At 42.9% G+C, this 15,621-nt stretch overlaps 1 protein-coding gene across 1 annotated transcript in view; it reads right to left on the bottom strand.

Moving 5' to 3' along the window:
* Window positions 1-2,281: 2,281 nt before the first annotated feature.
* LOC136432070 (uncharacterized) overlaps window positions 2,282-15,621 on the bottom strand; it is an 84,360-nt gene continuing 71,020 nt past the window's right edge. Inside the window, exons 15-17 of the mRNA XM_066423088.1 lie at window positions 14,189-15,262; window positions 6,422-6,471; window positions 2,282-3,930 (exon numbers count right to left, since the gene is read on the bottom strand). Coding sequence (XP_066279185.1) covers window positions 3,744-3,930; window positions 6,422-6,471; window positions 14,189-15,262 — 1,311 coding nt within the window. The 3' untranslated portion in view covers window positions 2,282-3,743. The remainder of the gene's footprint in view (window positions 3,931-6,421; window positions 6,472-14,188; window positions 15,263-15,621) is intronic.

Consider the following 15,621-nt stretch of genomic DNA (forward strand, 5'->3'; position numbering starts at 1 on the left):
AAGAAATGTGCTTTCTATGATTTGATTTTAAGGAATCGAAATGCCACGGCCATATTTGCACACCCCCACGTTCTTTTTGCTCTCCCGTGCTAAGATAAGACTTCCATATATACTTCTTACAGGAATGGTGGTCTACATCATTGTGGTCGTAACAATGCACAAATTCTAAGCATGGGAGAAACAATTTGGCTTTGATTTCAATTTTTGTGTCCAGACTTAGACCCGATACACAGTGAAAGGGAAAATTTTCTGGACGTACGACAACGTACTCTCCAAGCAGAGGAGGGTTTCCGGCTGTTTTTGACGTGTCTTTAGGCGTTTTTGTCGGGCTTTCTACTTTGTCATTTTTTTTGTCTCTACAAACCCTACTGTAGAGAAGAAAAATAAATGACAAAGTAGAAAGCCCGACAAAAACGCCGTACGACAACGACGTACATCTTTGACGTAGTCGCCTTCTCCCCTGGGTGTGTACAAGCCCCTTGCGTCGTACGTCAGGTATTTTTATGGCCCGTGCGACTTAATTTTCGCACTGACAAGGATGCTCGTATTTTCTTTCCGTCCCGTGTGATTGCACCGGAAAGTCTGCCGGGAAAGTGCCCATCGGGAAGGACGATTACGAGGCTAATGGGGCAGAACGGACAGGCGGAACCGACGGCTCATATAAAACACATCAGTCATTTGGGTTAGCCTCGTTATCGGGCTCTTCGGGGAAGATATGTGACCTCGATCCAGTTTAAGCTCACTGAAGAGCTACTCTTCCACTGATCGTGAGAGAGAAGACAGACGCTATATGCAGTATTTACAGGTTCATTGTAGCCATGTACCAGGGAAATTCCCCTAGCTCTTTTTCGACAAGCACAATGAACTCAGCCGGAATAGAACTCACGACTTCTAGTTCCAGAGGCAGGGCCGCTAACCACTGGACTACGCACACTACCTTAATGGTGGGCTTATAATGTGTGTTTTTCTGGTTGTATATCAGTTCTGATTGTAATTTGACTAGATATAGAATGTAAATACATCAGCTAAAATGACTTTTATGTACATGTACTTGGTATGTCTTATTGTTTGTATGTTTTAGAAGATCAGCTGCTTACAAATATTGTATGTTAGCCAATGGACTTAGAAAAGTATCCAAGTATCATAAACCAATTCTTGGACAACTGGGGTACAACCATAACTGACATACAAACGGCTCCATAGGGAGATTTGTAAATTAAAATTTTTTGGCTGCCTACGTCGTCATCTCATTATCACTGTAAATCAGTATAATAGAGATGTCTCTAGCCATGTTGCTCAACTGATAGCAGCCTCACAGTTGAGCTCCTGGTTCCAATTAGTTGCCCTGGTTCGGGCTGCACTCATCTTTCAGAGGGGAGGTAGGAAAGGGGAAGGTCTAGCAACCCCTCCCTGTAAAAATATACCCTGCTACTGAAACAGCAAGAAAACTTGCTGCCCTTTGTGTCAGTAGGCACTACGAGGGTCTGAACAAACAAACAAACAAACAAACAAACAAACGGAAAACTGTAACCAGAAAAACAAGCACATGGAAACCCTACTTCTTCTTGTAGGAACCTATGGTTACTCTAATCAAGGACATTATATACTGTCCTTGTTTTAATACAGTAAGGTTTAAAATGAAATAAACACCATGATACTCAGTATACTTAAACCAGTTTTATTGCAGTGCTTTTAGAAAATGGTGGAAGTGAATACAGGAGATATTGTATAATAAACTTAGTATGAAGATTACACTACTACGGATAACAACAAAATTATTCATACAGGCCTTGTAACCCTTTTTTAAAAAAAAATGAAATGTAGTACAGTTTTAAAAATTCATTTTGTTTTCAGAAAATCAAGAACAATTATGGTTCTATCTCATTTGCAAAGCTATGACCTGGTGTGAACTTAAACATGTATAAATAAGAATAAATAAGCATTAACAAAATACTTCTGAATCATGAAATTTCACGAATACTACTATGTGATTGTATCTTCCAATGTGTCTAACTTGCACTAGTTGTTTGAAGAGGAACAAATTTTTAAAAGCCACTTTTCACGTAACAAATGAATGACAAGTTATCAAAAAGGGATTTGTATTTTGTATGAATGATATGATAGGTATGAATGATTTTGTTGATAACTGCAAATACTTACCTGAAACTGGGCAGAAATGGCAATAAAATTCACACAAGAGTCCAAATCCTACTTGTCATGTGTGACCAAGAAACTTGATGTTTGCAAAACTTATATAACTTAAATAGTATTTTTGAAATCACAGACTTTTTTAAAACTGTGCAGCTACTTTAATTCTAATATTCGAGATACGTGGAAAGTTTAAAAAAAAGAAGAGATAGTTGCACTTTGTCTGTACATTAGATTTACAGTAGAAACCTTTATACAAGGGACACATCAAAAAGTCCCTGGTCACAAAAATAGATACTTACAACATCATCATTTCCCATCAAATGAGCGGCAATTCAACACTAAAAATCTCTGGACCATTTCCACAAAAATCTACAAGTTTTAAAAACCTTAAAGTTCACATACATGTACATACTTTATCACATTTTTTTCTTAGGTTTAAACTTCTCCCTGCTGCCTAAACCAGTAACCAATACATTTTAAAGCCAAACAGCTACCTTAGCAGTCTTCAGGTTAAAATAAATGAGTTTGGCCATAAAAAAATCTCTGGATCAAAAATCTAAAACCCGGTTTATGTACACACATCATCACATTTTTCTTTGCTTTCACAAATCTAAAAGTTCTTAAAATGTCGGAGCATGTACATTTTATTATATACTTTCTTCACTATCAAAAATCTAATAGTTTTAAAAACCTCAGAGCATATACATTTCGTCATATACTTTCTTCACTTTCAAAAATCTAATAAGTTTTAAAAACCTTAGAGCATATACATTTCCTCATATTCTTTCTTGACTTCACAAATCTAAAAAAAAACTCATACATATACATATCTCATAACAGCTTTCTTTGCTTTGGTGATCAAGCCCTATGGACCATGAACACAGAGTATAACCGAGCAAGTAGGGAATTCTGGCCGGGGAGGGCAAATTTCCCCGGTGGCGCTCGTTAATAAGCCTCGCTGAAACCAAGCGGGACAGTTAGAATATAACGTGGGTGGACTATTGGAGGGGGAGGGCTCACTGAGTAGTGTAAGGTCGGACGGATGGACCAATGTAAGTTGTTTGCCCTCGTGGAACACTTTGGCTGGAAGATGGGTGGACCAAAGAACCAAGAACAGCCCTTAATCGGAATTATTTCTTCAGAAGGTTGCATTAGGCTTTTTTCCTTGAACAGGGACATCTAGCGATGCCAACACAGGGAACAATGGGTTATTCTACTCCACTCAGCTCTGTCCTCCAACAGTGAGTGAAGTTCTGCTGTGGTGATGTTACTGAGTCCAGTATCCCTTTTCAAGTTGCTGATGAAGGTTGTCCATTCAAAGACACAAAATAACAGTGTGCATCATTCAGATATTTTGGCTGGAACCTGGGTGGACTAGGTGGGGGAGGGGCCGTTGACGTGGCGTAAGGTCGGGTGGATGGAACTGTGTTACTTCTTTGCCAGCGTGGAACACTGGAACATGGAGTAAAAATATAGGCCAGCCTTTTATGTGACTTATTTCTTCAGGAGGGCATAGGGCAAGATCAGTTCAGTCCAGGCAAATGTACAATATAAAACTGTGCATCAGACATTTTGGCTGGACTGTGGGTGGCCTAGGTGGGGGAGGGCCCGTTGACGTGGCGTAGAGTCGGGTGGATGGAGCGGTGTAAGTTGTTCGCGGTCGTGCAGCACTCCGGCTCCAGCATCAGCGGCAGGAGGCCGACCAATAGGAGCAGCAGGAACAGGAGGGCCTGAACCGGGAGGGCCAATCGCAGCACTCGCCCCAGGCGCGGCCACGACCTGGAAAACACGATTCAGTTTCCGTTTATTCATTTTGCGAGGAAAATGCATCATTTTTTTAGCCTCCGTTGCAGACTCCTTCCAGCTGTGTTTCAAGTTACCGTTTTCTTATTTACAATTACATTTTTTTCTCCTTCCCGGCCAGAAATAAGAAGAAAAAAATGTAATAGTACATAAGAAAACGGTAACTTGAAACACAGCTGGAAGGAGTCCGCAACGGAGGCTAAATCATTTTCAAGTCAAAGGAAAAGGCATCAAAATCTGTAGCCTGAAACCCTGATCGCAACTAACACTACGAGAATGCCAAGGAATTAACACAGAAACATGAACTAAACAGGTGGCGTTATAGACACCAGGCAATAGAACATGTTACAGTGACCTGCCTAAACATCAATGTCCAAGCAGATGTCAGGAGAGTGAAATGTAATGTTTCCTAAGAGCTCTGAGTGTTAGGAAAATTGGTTGGCAAGAAAAAAAGTCAGGATTTTCCATGAGTACATCTGCTTTGAAATTGACCAAACAGTAATCTCCATGCAGATGTCGGTAGTGGGAATTGTTTTCTGGCTGCCATGTTTTCCTGACAAGCAACCCCCTCTTTATGTGTCAGAGAAACAGGACAGGCAGCTACAAAACTGCACAATCTTCCATCCATACGTCTGCTTGGAGATTATCCAAACATTACTGGCAACTCTCGAGACCCTTACACACACAAAGGGGATCAAATTACAGCGCAGGATTTATTGTTTTCTTGCGTATTGATCGGGAGGGGGGTAGGTTTGAACGCTTTGTGGCCACTGCAACAGATGAGCCTCTCTTGCGAACAGTTAATTGGATTACTCAAGCTGCACGTCGGAAAAGGCCAATAATCCTCGGAAATATTTGGCCACAAACGGAGGGTCTGTTTGCTGCGCCACAGTCGGATGGTTTTCCGCCGAGGCCCGGATATATTGGACCGTCGATTAAAAACCTCGCAGGTCAATATGAGGAGGCAGCGGTGCACACGGGGCAGAAGTTTGGCCGGGAAGAGTCGACATTCCGCTCGGACTGACCTTGAGCAGAACTCCGGTTGTCGGGCAGAAAGGTCGCTGCCGACAAGGAAAATCAGGAATCTGGAAAATTGCCTTCGGTGATTCCCCGATAATTTATGACCGTGGATGCTAATTTTCATTTCACAAGTACCTGCCTGTGGTCAGTCGAGCCCAACGAGCGGTAGAGAGCTGGGAAACGCTGTGAATCTCGTCGCTACAAAATTTGTTTTCCAAACATTGCCTCGGCTGACTGATTTTGATGAATCGTGTACACATCTGACCAGCATTCCAACCCACAGTGTTGCAGGAAGTTTTGTTTTGGTTTGCTAGAAGTTGCCAAAGATGGAAGCATTTTCTATGGGCTACGTTGTTACAAATCAAATAACAAATGAAAGTCTTTTTCTCATAAGCAAATACAGGTGACAAACAATTCATCCAAAACCGAGCCGATCAGAAGTTTTCTTGTGATATACTAAGTCACCACAAGTTGTGGGGGTGAGCAATCCATAGGAAAAGCGTTTCAGCAAAAGTTTTTGTTTCTTTCACAAAATCACTTCTAGACAAAATGTGAAGGCTTTTTTGTGGGGAGAATTTGTCACCAAAAGAGTCATTTTCCAATGGAGAAATATAATTGTACAAAAAGTCGACAATACTAAAACTCTTGCAGTTATAAAGTTTCTGTGTATCAGAGAGTTTCCCAAACTCAATATGGGGAATATATAAAAGCTTTTTCAAGGGGACTTTTCATGAGCAAAAATCTAATTCTACAGTGGACAAACAAAAGAGCAATCCAATCCAAACTTTGCGACTTATAAAGTTTTCGCGTTTTACAAAAAAGTTACCAAAAGTTGCGGAAAATATGAAAGGTTTTTCACGGGGAGAAATTGCGACCATTGGGAAGGGCCAATCAGCCAAGAGCACTCCAAGGGCATGGGCCTGGCAACTTCAATTGCATATTTTATAGGGGAGATCAAAGGATGGGACCTTCGCTCCTAACTGGGCATCCGAGCCTTGATTGCGCCCAGGATGGCTTGCCCCCGCTAAGTCTGGTAATTACCTCCTGTCATTAGGAGATGATGGATTCCTTCCGACGTCACACCTCCTTGAGGAGTTGGGGAGAGGAAATCATTTCTTCCGCAGATGGAATTATCCATACACTTCAGCCCGGCCTGTCAGAAACCGCGCTGACGGCTGATTGGTCATCGCCCCGCCGGCCGGAGTCGAGACCGCGAGGTTACCGGGTCTTCTTCGGACCGGAAAGCGGACGTCTCCGTTTGAGGGATGAGCAGGTGGGTTCTGTCCATCCGCAGCTTCGGGCATCGCGGCGTGAATAATGCAGCGGGGGGGCTCAACGACTGCCCAACCTGCCACTGCCCATACTTCATAAGCAATGTAGTGGCAAGGCCCTGCTAATTACCCGACGGTGGGTTTAGCGGAGAAGTTGAAAAGGCGGCGGCTCTTACCTGGTTTCCTCTTGATCTGCCGCCTCCAGGGCCGCCCTGCCGTCAGAACTCTGCAGAAACAAGACAAAAATCCTTTGAACAACAATGTTTCACGTGTCACTACATTGTACGTAACTACACTTTTGAAAGTAAAAAAAAAGAACTTCCTATGTATTTTGTTTTGTTTGTTTGAACCTTTGTTTATTCATGATAAGGTCAAATCAGCACACAGGCTGCTTTTCATTGAGGTCATGAAGGAAGAGGTAAGGGTCAGATACAATATAACAGATACACAGTCATTTGAGTCCTTATGACTCTATCAACATTACATATTTATGGTACAACAATATACCTAAAACTAATCTTTCCTACTGAAAATACACTGATGTTCCTCCATTGTATCATAATGTACCATGTACTTTTCTGTGTTACACATTTTGGTGTGACATCTTATGACAGAATTTAAATCCAAACATTTGTTTTGCATATTTGGTGTAATTCAGGAAAATTTTGTTTGTGTGGTTTCTTTGAAGCCTTGTTTATTGATGAGAAGCTTAAAGAGGCCCCAGATAAACAAACAGATAAACTTTCTTTGAAAACAGTGTTTTCACCAAAGCAAGCTTTAAAGAGCAGACAGCAGAGTTGCGGAGTCGGCGCTATTGTACATCAGTTCCCCGGACGTGTCCTGCAGTACATCCATTAAACCGGCCGAACAGACTGGACCCAACAGGCCCGAACACCCCCAGCCAGATATGTCACACTCCGCCCTCTGCAGGGGATCCGTTTTCCTGTCAGACAAAGGTCTAAACATCCCCGCGCTCGTTTTTCACGGCCTTCCTCACGGAGTTCCGCGCGGTTTGACCCGCGGGAGATTAAATCATTACCCGTCTGACCTTTGCGGAAATAGTGCGGAGCGGGAGCGGAGTGTTTCTATTATCCCGCCGTCCATTTGTTACCAGCGCAGGACGAGCGGAGGAGCCGGGGAGAGATGATGATGATGGGAGATGGATGGAGGAGGAGGTTGCTCCATCATGTCTGGACCCGACTCCTGGCAGAGGGCCGGTCAGGTCCAACATCATTTGGCTTTAGCTGATGATGCGGGGCCAGGCGTAGACTGAGGAATGAGTTTGGATCAGGGGCTAGGGAGAAGAACTTTAAAAAAATGTGTGAACTATTCTAAAAAGGAACCCCTGTGGGCACACCATTTTGTTTCCTTTGGGTAAACAAAAAATCAGTAAAAAAACACTCTGGTAATGAGTTTAAATCAAAGGCTAGGTAGAAGAACTTTTTAAAAATATGTGAACTATCCTAAAAAGGATCCCCGTGGACACACCGTTTTGCTTACTTTGGGTAGATAAAAATCAGTAAAAAAACACTCAGGTAATGAGTTTGGATCAAAGGCTAGGCAGAAGAACTTTATAAAAAATGTGTGAACTGTCCTAAAATAAAAAAAGGAATCCATGTGGGCACACCATTGTTTCCTTTGGGTAAACATACAATAAAAAAAACACTCAAGGTATACTTGAAAAGGAAGCCTACTTGTAGGAATACTGTACTGTTTATTTGGGAGAAAGTTTAAAAAAATCCTTTGTCTTTCACTGATGCTTTGTTAATGAGTTTGGAGGGATACAAAACAACAGCTAGGTACAGGAACACTCTGGGTACAAGATGTTTGAAAGGGAAGCCGACTTGTAAAGGCATACTGTACTGTTTAGTCAGGTGAAGAACTGAAACTCTGCACAACCAACCGTCCAGATGTTTTTCCTTGCACAATCATGCCAAAATGTCCGTGACAACAAAAGGAGACTGTTACCAGCCTTCCGACCCCCATAAATTCGCCAATCTTCTCCTCTTCCTCCATTTTCCCGCTCTTTGATCAAGGTCGGGCTCCGATCTTAAATGGGACAAGTTCCCGCATGACCGCCCGACCAGAAAATTAGCGGGCTTAAGAGATAACTCGCAGTCTGACCACATTCTCAAGGAATCTTGCACGTCCTGCATATTTCATGTCCCAGATATTTCCTCCCCGGACGGCGCAATAACAACAGGCCATCGCAAAACCAGGACAAATCCCAGGCCACTCTTTACGCCCTGACCGACGGGGGATGGAATTCTGCATCATAAAACTTCACAGTTTTCATTTTTGCAGGTTTTCATGTGGACGTTAGCAGAGTAATGGTAGGATTGTGACGTGGAGAGCGTCTGGTCAGGCCTGCTAAGAGGTTGGAACCCCTCGGGTGTACGGGGAGGGCAGATTGTTACAGGATAGCTTTGCATATCAGATGACAGGGCTGGAAATAATGGGTGTATAATGCACTTGTTGTGCACCCAAAATTGAACTGCACACCTAGTTTTGTGACTGTGAGTGCACCAGTACACCTAGATATTTGTGTATGGTTACAAATGTAAAAGTACTATAACTCACATTCTGACACAAGAAAATGCTGTATACTTGTGTAAAGTAACTGTAGACAAGTATACAGCATTTTCTTGACATTTCAGTCTCAGGATGATAAGAAACCCTTAGTTTGTTGTATTACTTGTTTAAAACTTCGAAGTTAGCAACAGAATTTCAGCTCTGTGCACCTAACTTGAGTACACTCGTGGTCAGCATGGGAAGCAACTGAGAGAGCGTACTGAAGACAAAAAGGCCTGGCATCCAGGTAAAAAAATTCCTAGGTTAGGTACACCTGAGCACCTAGTACCTACTATATTCCAAAGATGGATTTCGAGCCCCGTGATGACCAATCTCGGATGAATTTGTACCCAATAACAGTCCACACCCCACGGTGATCCCCCCGATCTATGAAAAATTGGGCCGGGCGATGGGAACTGTAGACCGTGATCAGGACACGGCCGGGAGATCAATGGACATGCCGGGGGAATTACGGGGCGTCGTGATGGGAAGACGCATGCGGGGATTTGGTCAGATAGGTGGGTATTATCCCACACAGCTGTACAGACCAGACCCAGCATAACCACAGCTGTAGGGACACGGTCAGGCCACTCTAAGGTAACTTGTTGGTTATCAGATAGGTGGGTATTATCCTACACAGCTGTACAGACCAGACCAGGCATAACCACAGCTATAGGGACACGGTCAGGCCACTCTAAGGTAACTTGTTGGTTATCGACATTAGAAAGGTAATGTTGGTTATCAGATAGGTGGGTATTATCCTGCACAGCTGTACAGACCAGACCCGGTATAACCGCAGCTATAGGGACACGGTCAGGCCACTCTAAGGTAACTTGTTGGTTATCAGATAGGTGGGTATTATCCCACACAGCTGTACAGACCAGACCCGGCATAACTGCAGCTATAGGGACACGGTCAGGCCACTCTAAGGTAACTTGTTGGTTATCAGATAGGTGGGTATTATCCTGCACAGCTGTACAGACCAGACCCGGCATAACTGCAGCTATAGGGACACGTTTAGGCCACTCTAAGGTAACTTGTTGGTTATTGTCATTAGAAAATACACTGCTCAACTGGAAGAGCTATAGGGGCATGGTTGGGCCATTCCAAGGTAACTTGTTGGTTATTGGAATTAATGACTTACTTAGACTTAGACTTAGACTTAGAAGCTCCCACGTCGTGCGACGCATGAGGCAATTAATGCTTAAGTAGAAAATCAACATGAAAATAGAGTCTGAGGAAAGGTCTACACCTTAGTACACAGAGTTTCATGGTGAGGAGTTACTCAAAGTAGTAAGACCCAAGCATTCTGCTCCAGCTGATCACTAGTCTTACTTAATTTCTACTTCAAAGTGTCCAAGAACCAAGGAGATATATTGACGAGGACTAATTTTCATGTGAAACTTTACCAATAGGACAATACAAAAACAGATGCCTGTGGTGAAAACTTTCATTTGACTTTCTTCACTCCCTGAAACTGTGTGCAACAAGGTACAGACGTTGTTTTCATGTTAATGTTCCAGTTCAGTAGAATTACTTCCAAATCCGAGAACTAAGGATTTAAACCATTATGGCCTAAGGAGAGCTCCCAAAGAAAGGGGTGGGTCAGCCGCAGAGGTAGACACAACACTTTCTAGGTGGTATCAACGTTACAGGCAGCAGTCTACAGGGTTAGGGACAGGGGCAATTACACAGTAGCACCAGGACTGGCACACACCCAGTGGGCGGCACTCTCTCCCACACTCTGCCTTTTAGTCCCCAACAGACTTCTAGCAGTGGCTATACAGAATATATGTAGAATACCGAAAATTCATTTATTTACCTGGGGACTCGATTTCTCAGTAGAAGGGGGAACGGAGTTACTCAAGCAACTGGATAAAATTTGGGGTCGTGTGGCGCAACTGCAGAGCTTTCGACTCAGAACCAAGAGGTCCCGAGTTCGAATCCTGTCATGTCACCGATCTTGTGCCCTTGGGAAAGGCACTTTACACGACTTTCCTCACTCCACCTAGGTGTAAATGGGTATCTGACTTCGGTTGGGGAAGGTGCGTTGTATTGAGGTCACCTGGTGGCGCCGAATGGCAGCTGCACAGACCCTTGCGACAGTTCCACAAAATACAAGTGTGGATTAGATATCATATATATCATGTATTATGTGAAACCTGTAATACCCTGCATCAATTCAGCGCTAGAAAGGCTGAAGGGGAAAGGAGGTTTTCGCAGTGTTTAAAGTTCATGGATGAAACAATTCTATACATGTAGTAGGGTTTGCAAACTGCAAGTCATTGTGCCATCAGAATGCATGTGGTGCTTCCAGTGAAGCATCTGGTGTAGGTGTGCTACTTTCACACCGACCATGCATCTCTCTCTTATCAGAGATGTTCACGCTGGTCAGTTTGTGACTGGTATGCATCACAGCCTGACACAGAATTGCTCACTCATACGTTAACACAACACAAAACAGTTTTAAAAGTTCAGGTAAATCAGTCATCCTCAAGCATAGCCAGGGTGCTGTCCTAGATTACTACCGGGGCTCCTGCCGTCACTACCCTGAAATTTGTTTTTAGGGATTAGCAAGTACTAGTAGGAGCCCCGGTAGTAATCGGATGGCACCCAGGCTACCTTAACCAAGGTGAAGCGTGATGCTTTTCGAGTCGCCAGTAATTGTGTAATGCGGCTTCACTATGGCTTGTGTTTTGATCCAAGCACACTGGGTCGCCCCTACTCCTCTCCAGAAGTGTGTTGGGTCCTTTCTTGTTTTACGGATGGCATTTGCATGGATTTGGGCATATATCTTGGGCATGTGTCCCTTTGAAAGACATGCAGTAGGTCACTGTAGGTGAGACATGCAATAAAAAAGTTTTATGTGTCTATACCTTTAACTAACATGCACACAAACTATCCCGATCTCAGTTATTATTTATAAGATTACAATATACCTAAAGTATCTGCTCTGTATTCACTCAGAAAGCAGTAACGGTGAAACATGCAGCTCATTTGCATACCCTCTCAGATACATAAAACCACACTTTTTGAGGACGTTTTAACAAAACTTCCCGACTGAATCATCGCATGAAAAATGTCTCATTTTAACCAAGAGGAAAAGGACCCCTAGAATCGTCAGAAAATCATAGATAATAGCAATTTTGAACCTTATTTCAGAGAGACTTTAACACACCACAACTACACAGACCTCCTGAGTGGACCTTGACCCAAATGCACTTCAGCCAGACTTTGTCTGTTTGCATTCTAACTTCTCCATGGTGGGTCTAATTCAATCTTTGCCTCACGTTACATTTCACACCGCCAGTTACCCAGTATGCGGCCCTGTTTTATCAACAGTCCTTAATAAGGCCACACAAATTCAACTTCGTGTTTCTCGGTTTCTCCCGCTTCAGGATTTTCCGATTTAAAAAAAGTACCATTCAGGATTTGGATCAACTCAAGATTGTTAATGACTGTTAATAACTTTTATTTGCAAATCCATGCCCGTAGGCTAATTGCAAGGTTACAAACAGTAGAAAGGGTAACAATGGTAACAAGTTTCTATTCTATGCATCTAACTGATATTTCTAAATACAACAGATGAATTCCTTGGCGTCCTAGTTGTTTCAGTTGTTACATTTATCGATGCATCAAAAGTTGAACATTCGTTGTTTGAAGTGCTACCAGCCTGATATGTGGTGGTAAAATTTGGGTTTATCACAGGATTCCTTCTTCACAGGAATTTAATTTGTTGGCATTTGGATTTTTGAAATATGTGCTTAACTGTAAAAAAAAAGAATGAAAACAAGGCCCAGTTTTAGTGCACTCAGTTTTATGGAGTGAATTTAGTCACATTCAAGTTATCCTCCCTGCCATCTGCTTTTATGATTTCTGCTTGCTACAGTTTCACCTTAATGGGAACCCAAGCAATATTAGAGCCGAAAATCAGATTTTGAAAGTCAATTTATTTCGTCATTTCTATAGATGATTTAGTTCAAACAACACTATCACAATGTATAGCGTTGTCCATGATGCAAAAATATGACGTCATTGTGATGTGAGAACTCTTTTTGGCGCAGTTTCAAAATGCTCAAAGTATGAAGTTATCATGCAAATGTCCTAAACAGCGTTAGTAAATGTCATTACCATAAAGATTTCAGCATTTTCTTTATTTCCATTTTTTTGGCCCTAATTTTGCTTTGAATGCCTTTAGAATATCTGAGAACGCAGGAAATAAAATGGTGTGGCCTAAATGAGCAACACTTTCTCACACCCTCAGAGTCCAGACTCAGGCTTCCCACCCAGCGCACTGGGGAGTTTGGGGGCAAAACCACTGCAGCATGGCAGCTAGCCAAAACAAGCCAGGTCCCAGACACTGTTGTTATCCCACTAATCACACACCAAGTGACAGGGCAAACTGAGGGTGCACTGGTTAACCACAGAGGCCACGCCAATGCATTTTCTTGGTTCACAGATTGAACAAAAAAAGAAGACTGGGCTGAAATGGAGGTACAACATGAAAACAGAGCCAGGGGGAAAAGTTTGTACTTTGTTTTGGCACAGTTTCAGCCAGTAAAAGCGCCCAAGTTCTGCTATTTTTCATTCATCTTCTTGTTTCTCGGATTAAAAAATAACAGAGACTGTGATGAAATGGAGGAACAACATGAAAACACAGTGAGAGGGGAAAGTTTGTAACTTATTCTGGCAGAGTCTCAGAGAGTTCATCCATTTTCTTGTTTCTTGGATTGGATTTCTTTTAAAACAAAAAAGGGTAGGCTAAAGTGGAGGAATAACATGAAAACAGAGCCGGGGAATAAGTTTGTACCTTGTTTTGGCAAAGTTTCAGCGAGTCAGGTTCATGCTTTTCTTTGTCTTAATTCAATCTGAAGTTCTGAACCATAACCTTGATTTTGCCTCAACATATCAAAGAACCGAAGAAACCAATTGCTGTAGCAGGCAAGCAGACATTACCCCAGTGACTGTTTACCGACTATGCTGTCTTCCTCTCAGTTTTGTGTTTACTCTGACCTAGTGGCTACTTTGTACTTGAACATGTCTGAGAAACAAAAGTATCAAATTGGTGTGGGAAGGCAAGCATACTGTTACACTGTTGAAAAAGCTGCCATACTGGGTTTGATGGTGGCTATTGAGGTTGGTCAATGTTTTAAGGCAGGCTCTGTTTTCTGTGTGAGTCTGTTTACTGCACCTGTGCAAGTTGTATTCAGTTGGTTTTCTACTTAGTTTAGTAACCATGTTACCATGTACATATGTTGGGTATCATATTCTTCTGTATATTCACTTATAGTTATTTGATTTCAATTCATCATCATTTGAAAAAATAAAAATGAAAACAAAAATTGAAGAAAACAAAATTAAAGCTGCCTTACCCTTCTGCTGGCCATGTGTTTGGCTGTGGGCTGTTCTTGGGTTGGCTGGACAGTCCGCTCCGGTTTCCTGCGCCTGATGAGGGGCTCTGCATGGGGGCACGGTGGCTCTGCATGGGGGGTTGGTGGCTCTGCATGGGCAACACCACTGGTAGATGCGTCTGCTTCTGTTGACCCGCTGCGATGTTGTGATGGCAGCAAGAGATCATCAGGCTTGGCACTACGGTGACCTACCAGGTCTTGGCGCCTTGTGGAGGAGATGGATGTCTCTTGAGATGTCATATCTACCTGTGGGGGTAGGATTCCATCTGAGGGTCCCAAACTGCTTCCCACAAGTCTTTGTGACTCAGGATGGCTTAATATCTGACTGCTGTAGGAGGAAGACTCTATCCTGTGACTGGACTGGAGGGTGTGCACAACAGTGAGAGACTTCTTTGTGAACGACACAGTTCCTTCCATGACTTCACCACTCTGGTTGTCCAGATCCACTCCCTGCGAGGTTCTTGCCCCTTCGGCGCTACACGGCGCATCAGACTGGGAAGAACCCTCTTCGGATCGGTCTCTGGAATGGCCTGAGTTTGTTTCTCTTCCATACTCTACAGCTGACTCATCCTTCCCCTGGCAGTCACAAGCTTGCAGTGCTTCATGCGACAGCTCTTTCAAATTGGCAGCATCTGAGTTGCTGCCGTCAGACTGTTCTGAGAAGTATTCTTGGTGTTCCTTAACTTCTAAGGTGTGGCTGCTAACACCTGTCTGTGAGGAGGAGGCAGTCCTGTACTGTGCAGTAGCCTCTCCTCCAGACAAGGTACCGTTGGGATGCTGCGAGTGCGAGGAAGAACGTTTCCCATCTTCATCACTGAGAAGTATCAGCCGGGACCCATCATCGCTAAATCCAGATGTCCCAATGTAGTTGCATGCCTGGATATATTCTGGGTCAGCCTGTGGCCCTCTTGATTGACAGCTGTCAGTTACTTGGTGGTAAATGGAAGACTGTTGATCGGGTATTTGGGAGATATCACAGCAGTTGACCCAGCTGTCTGTAGTTGTTACTGACCCTGCCCTCCCACCATGCAGAATCTGAAAGAGGATGAGAAGAAGCAATGACCATCAAGACAACTACTTAAGAAATTATGCATATGGTTTTCATATACTTCATCATAAAAATTCAAGGCTAAATAACAAATTTTCTTCAGCAGAAAATTTTTCTAAATATATTCAGGTCATTCTATTACATTTCAAGTATGTATCTATGATGTCCTGAATAAACTAGGATGTTTTGAATGTCTCAAAACACTAACATCTTTTTATATGATATGTCCAATAATTACATAGCAATTCAAGATCAACTTCTTTTTCATACACACTCTTGCATGAGATAAAGCGTGTAAAAGAGGACAGACGTCATCCATAAAATTGGCTTAGTTTGGCCTTAAGTT

This window comes from Branchiostoma lanceolatum, chromosome 4 (assembly GCF_035083965.1).
Source record: "Branchiostoma lanceolatum isolate klBraLanc5 chromosome 4, klBraLanc5.hap2, whole genome shotgun sequence".
NCBI classification, from domain to species: domain Eukaryota; kingdom Metazoa; phylum Chordata; class Leptocardii; order Amphioxiformes; family Branchiostomatidae; genus Branchiostoma; species Branchiostoma lanceolatum.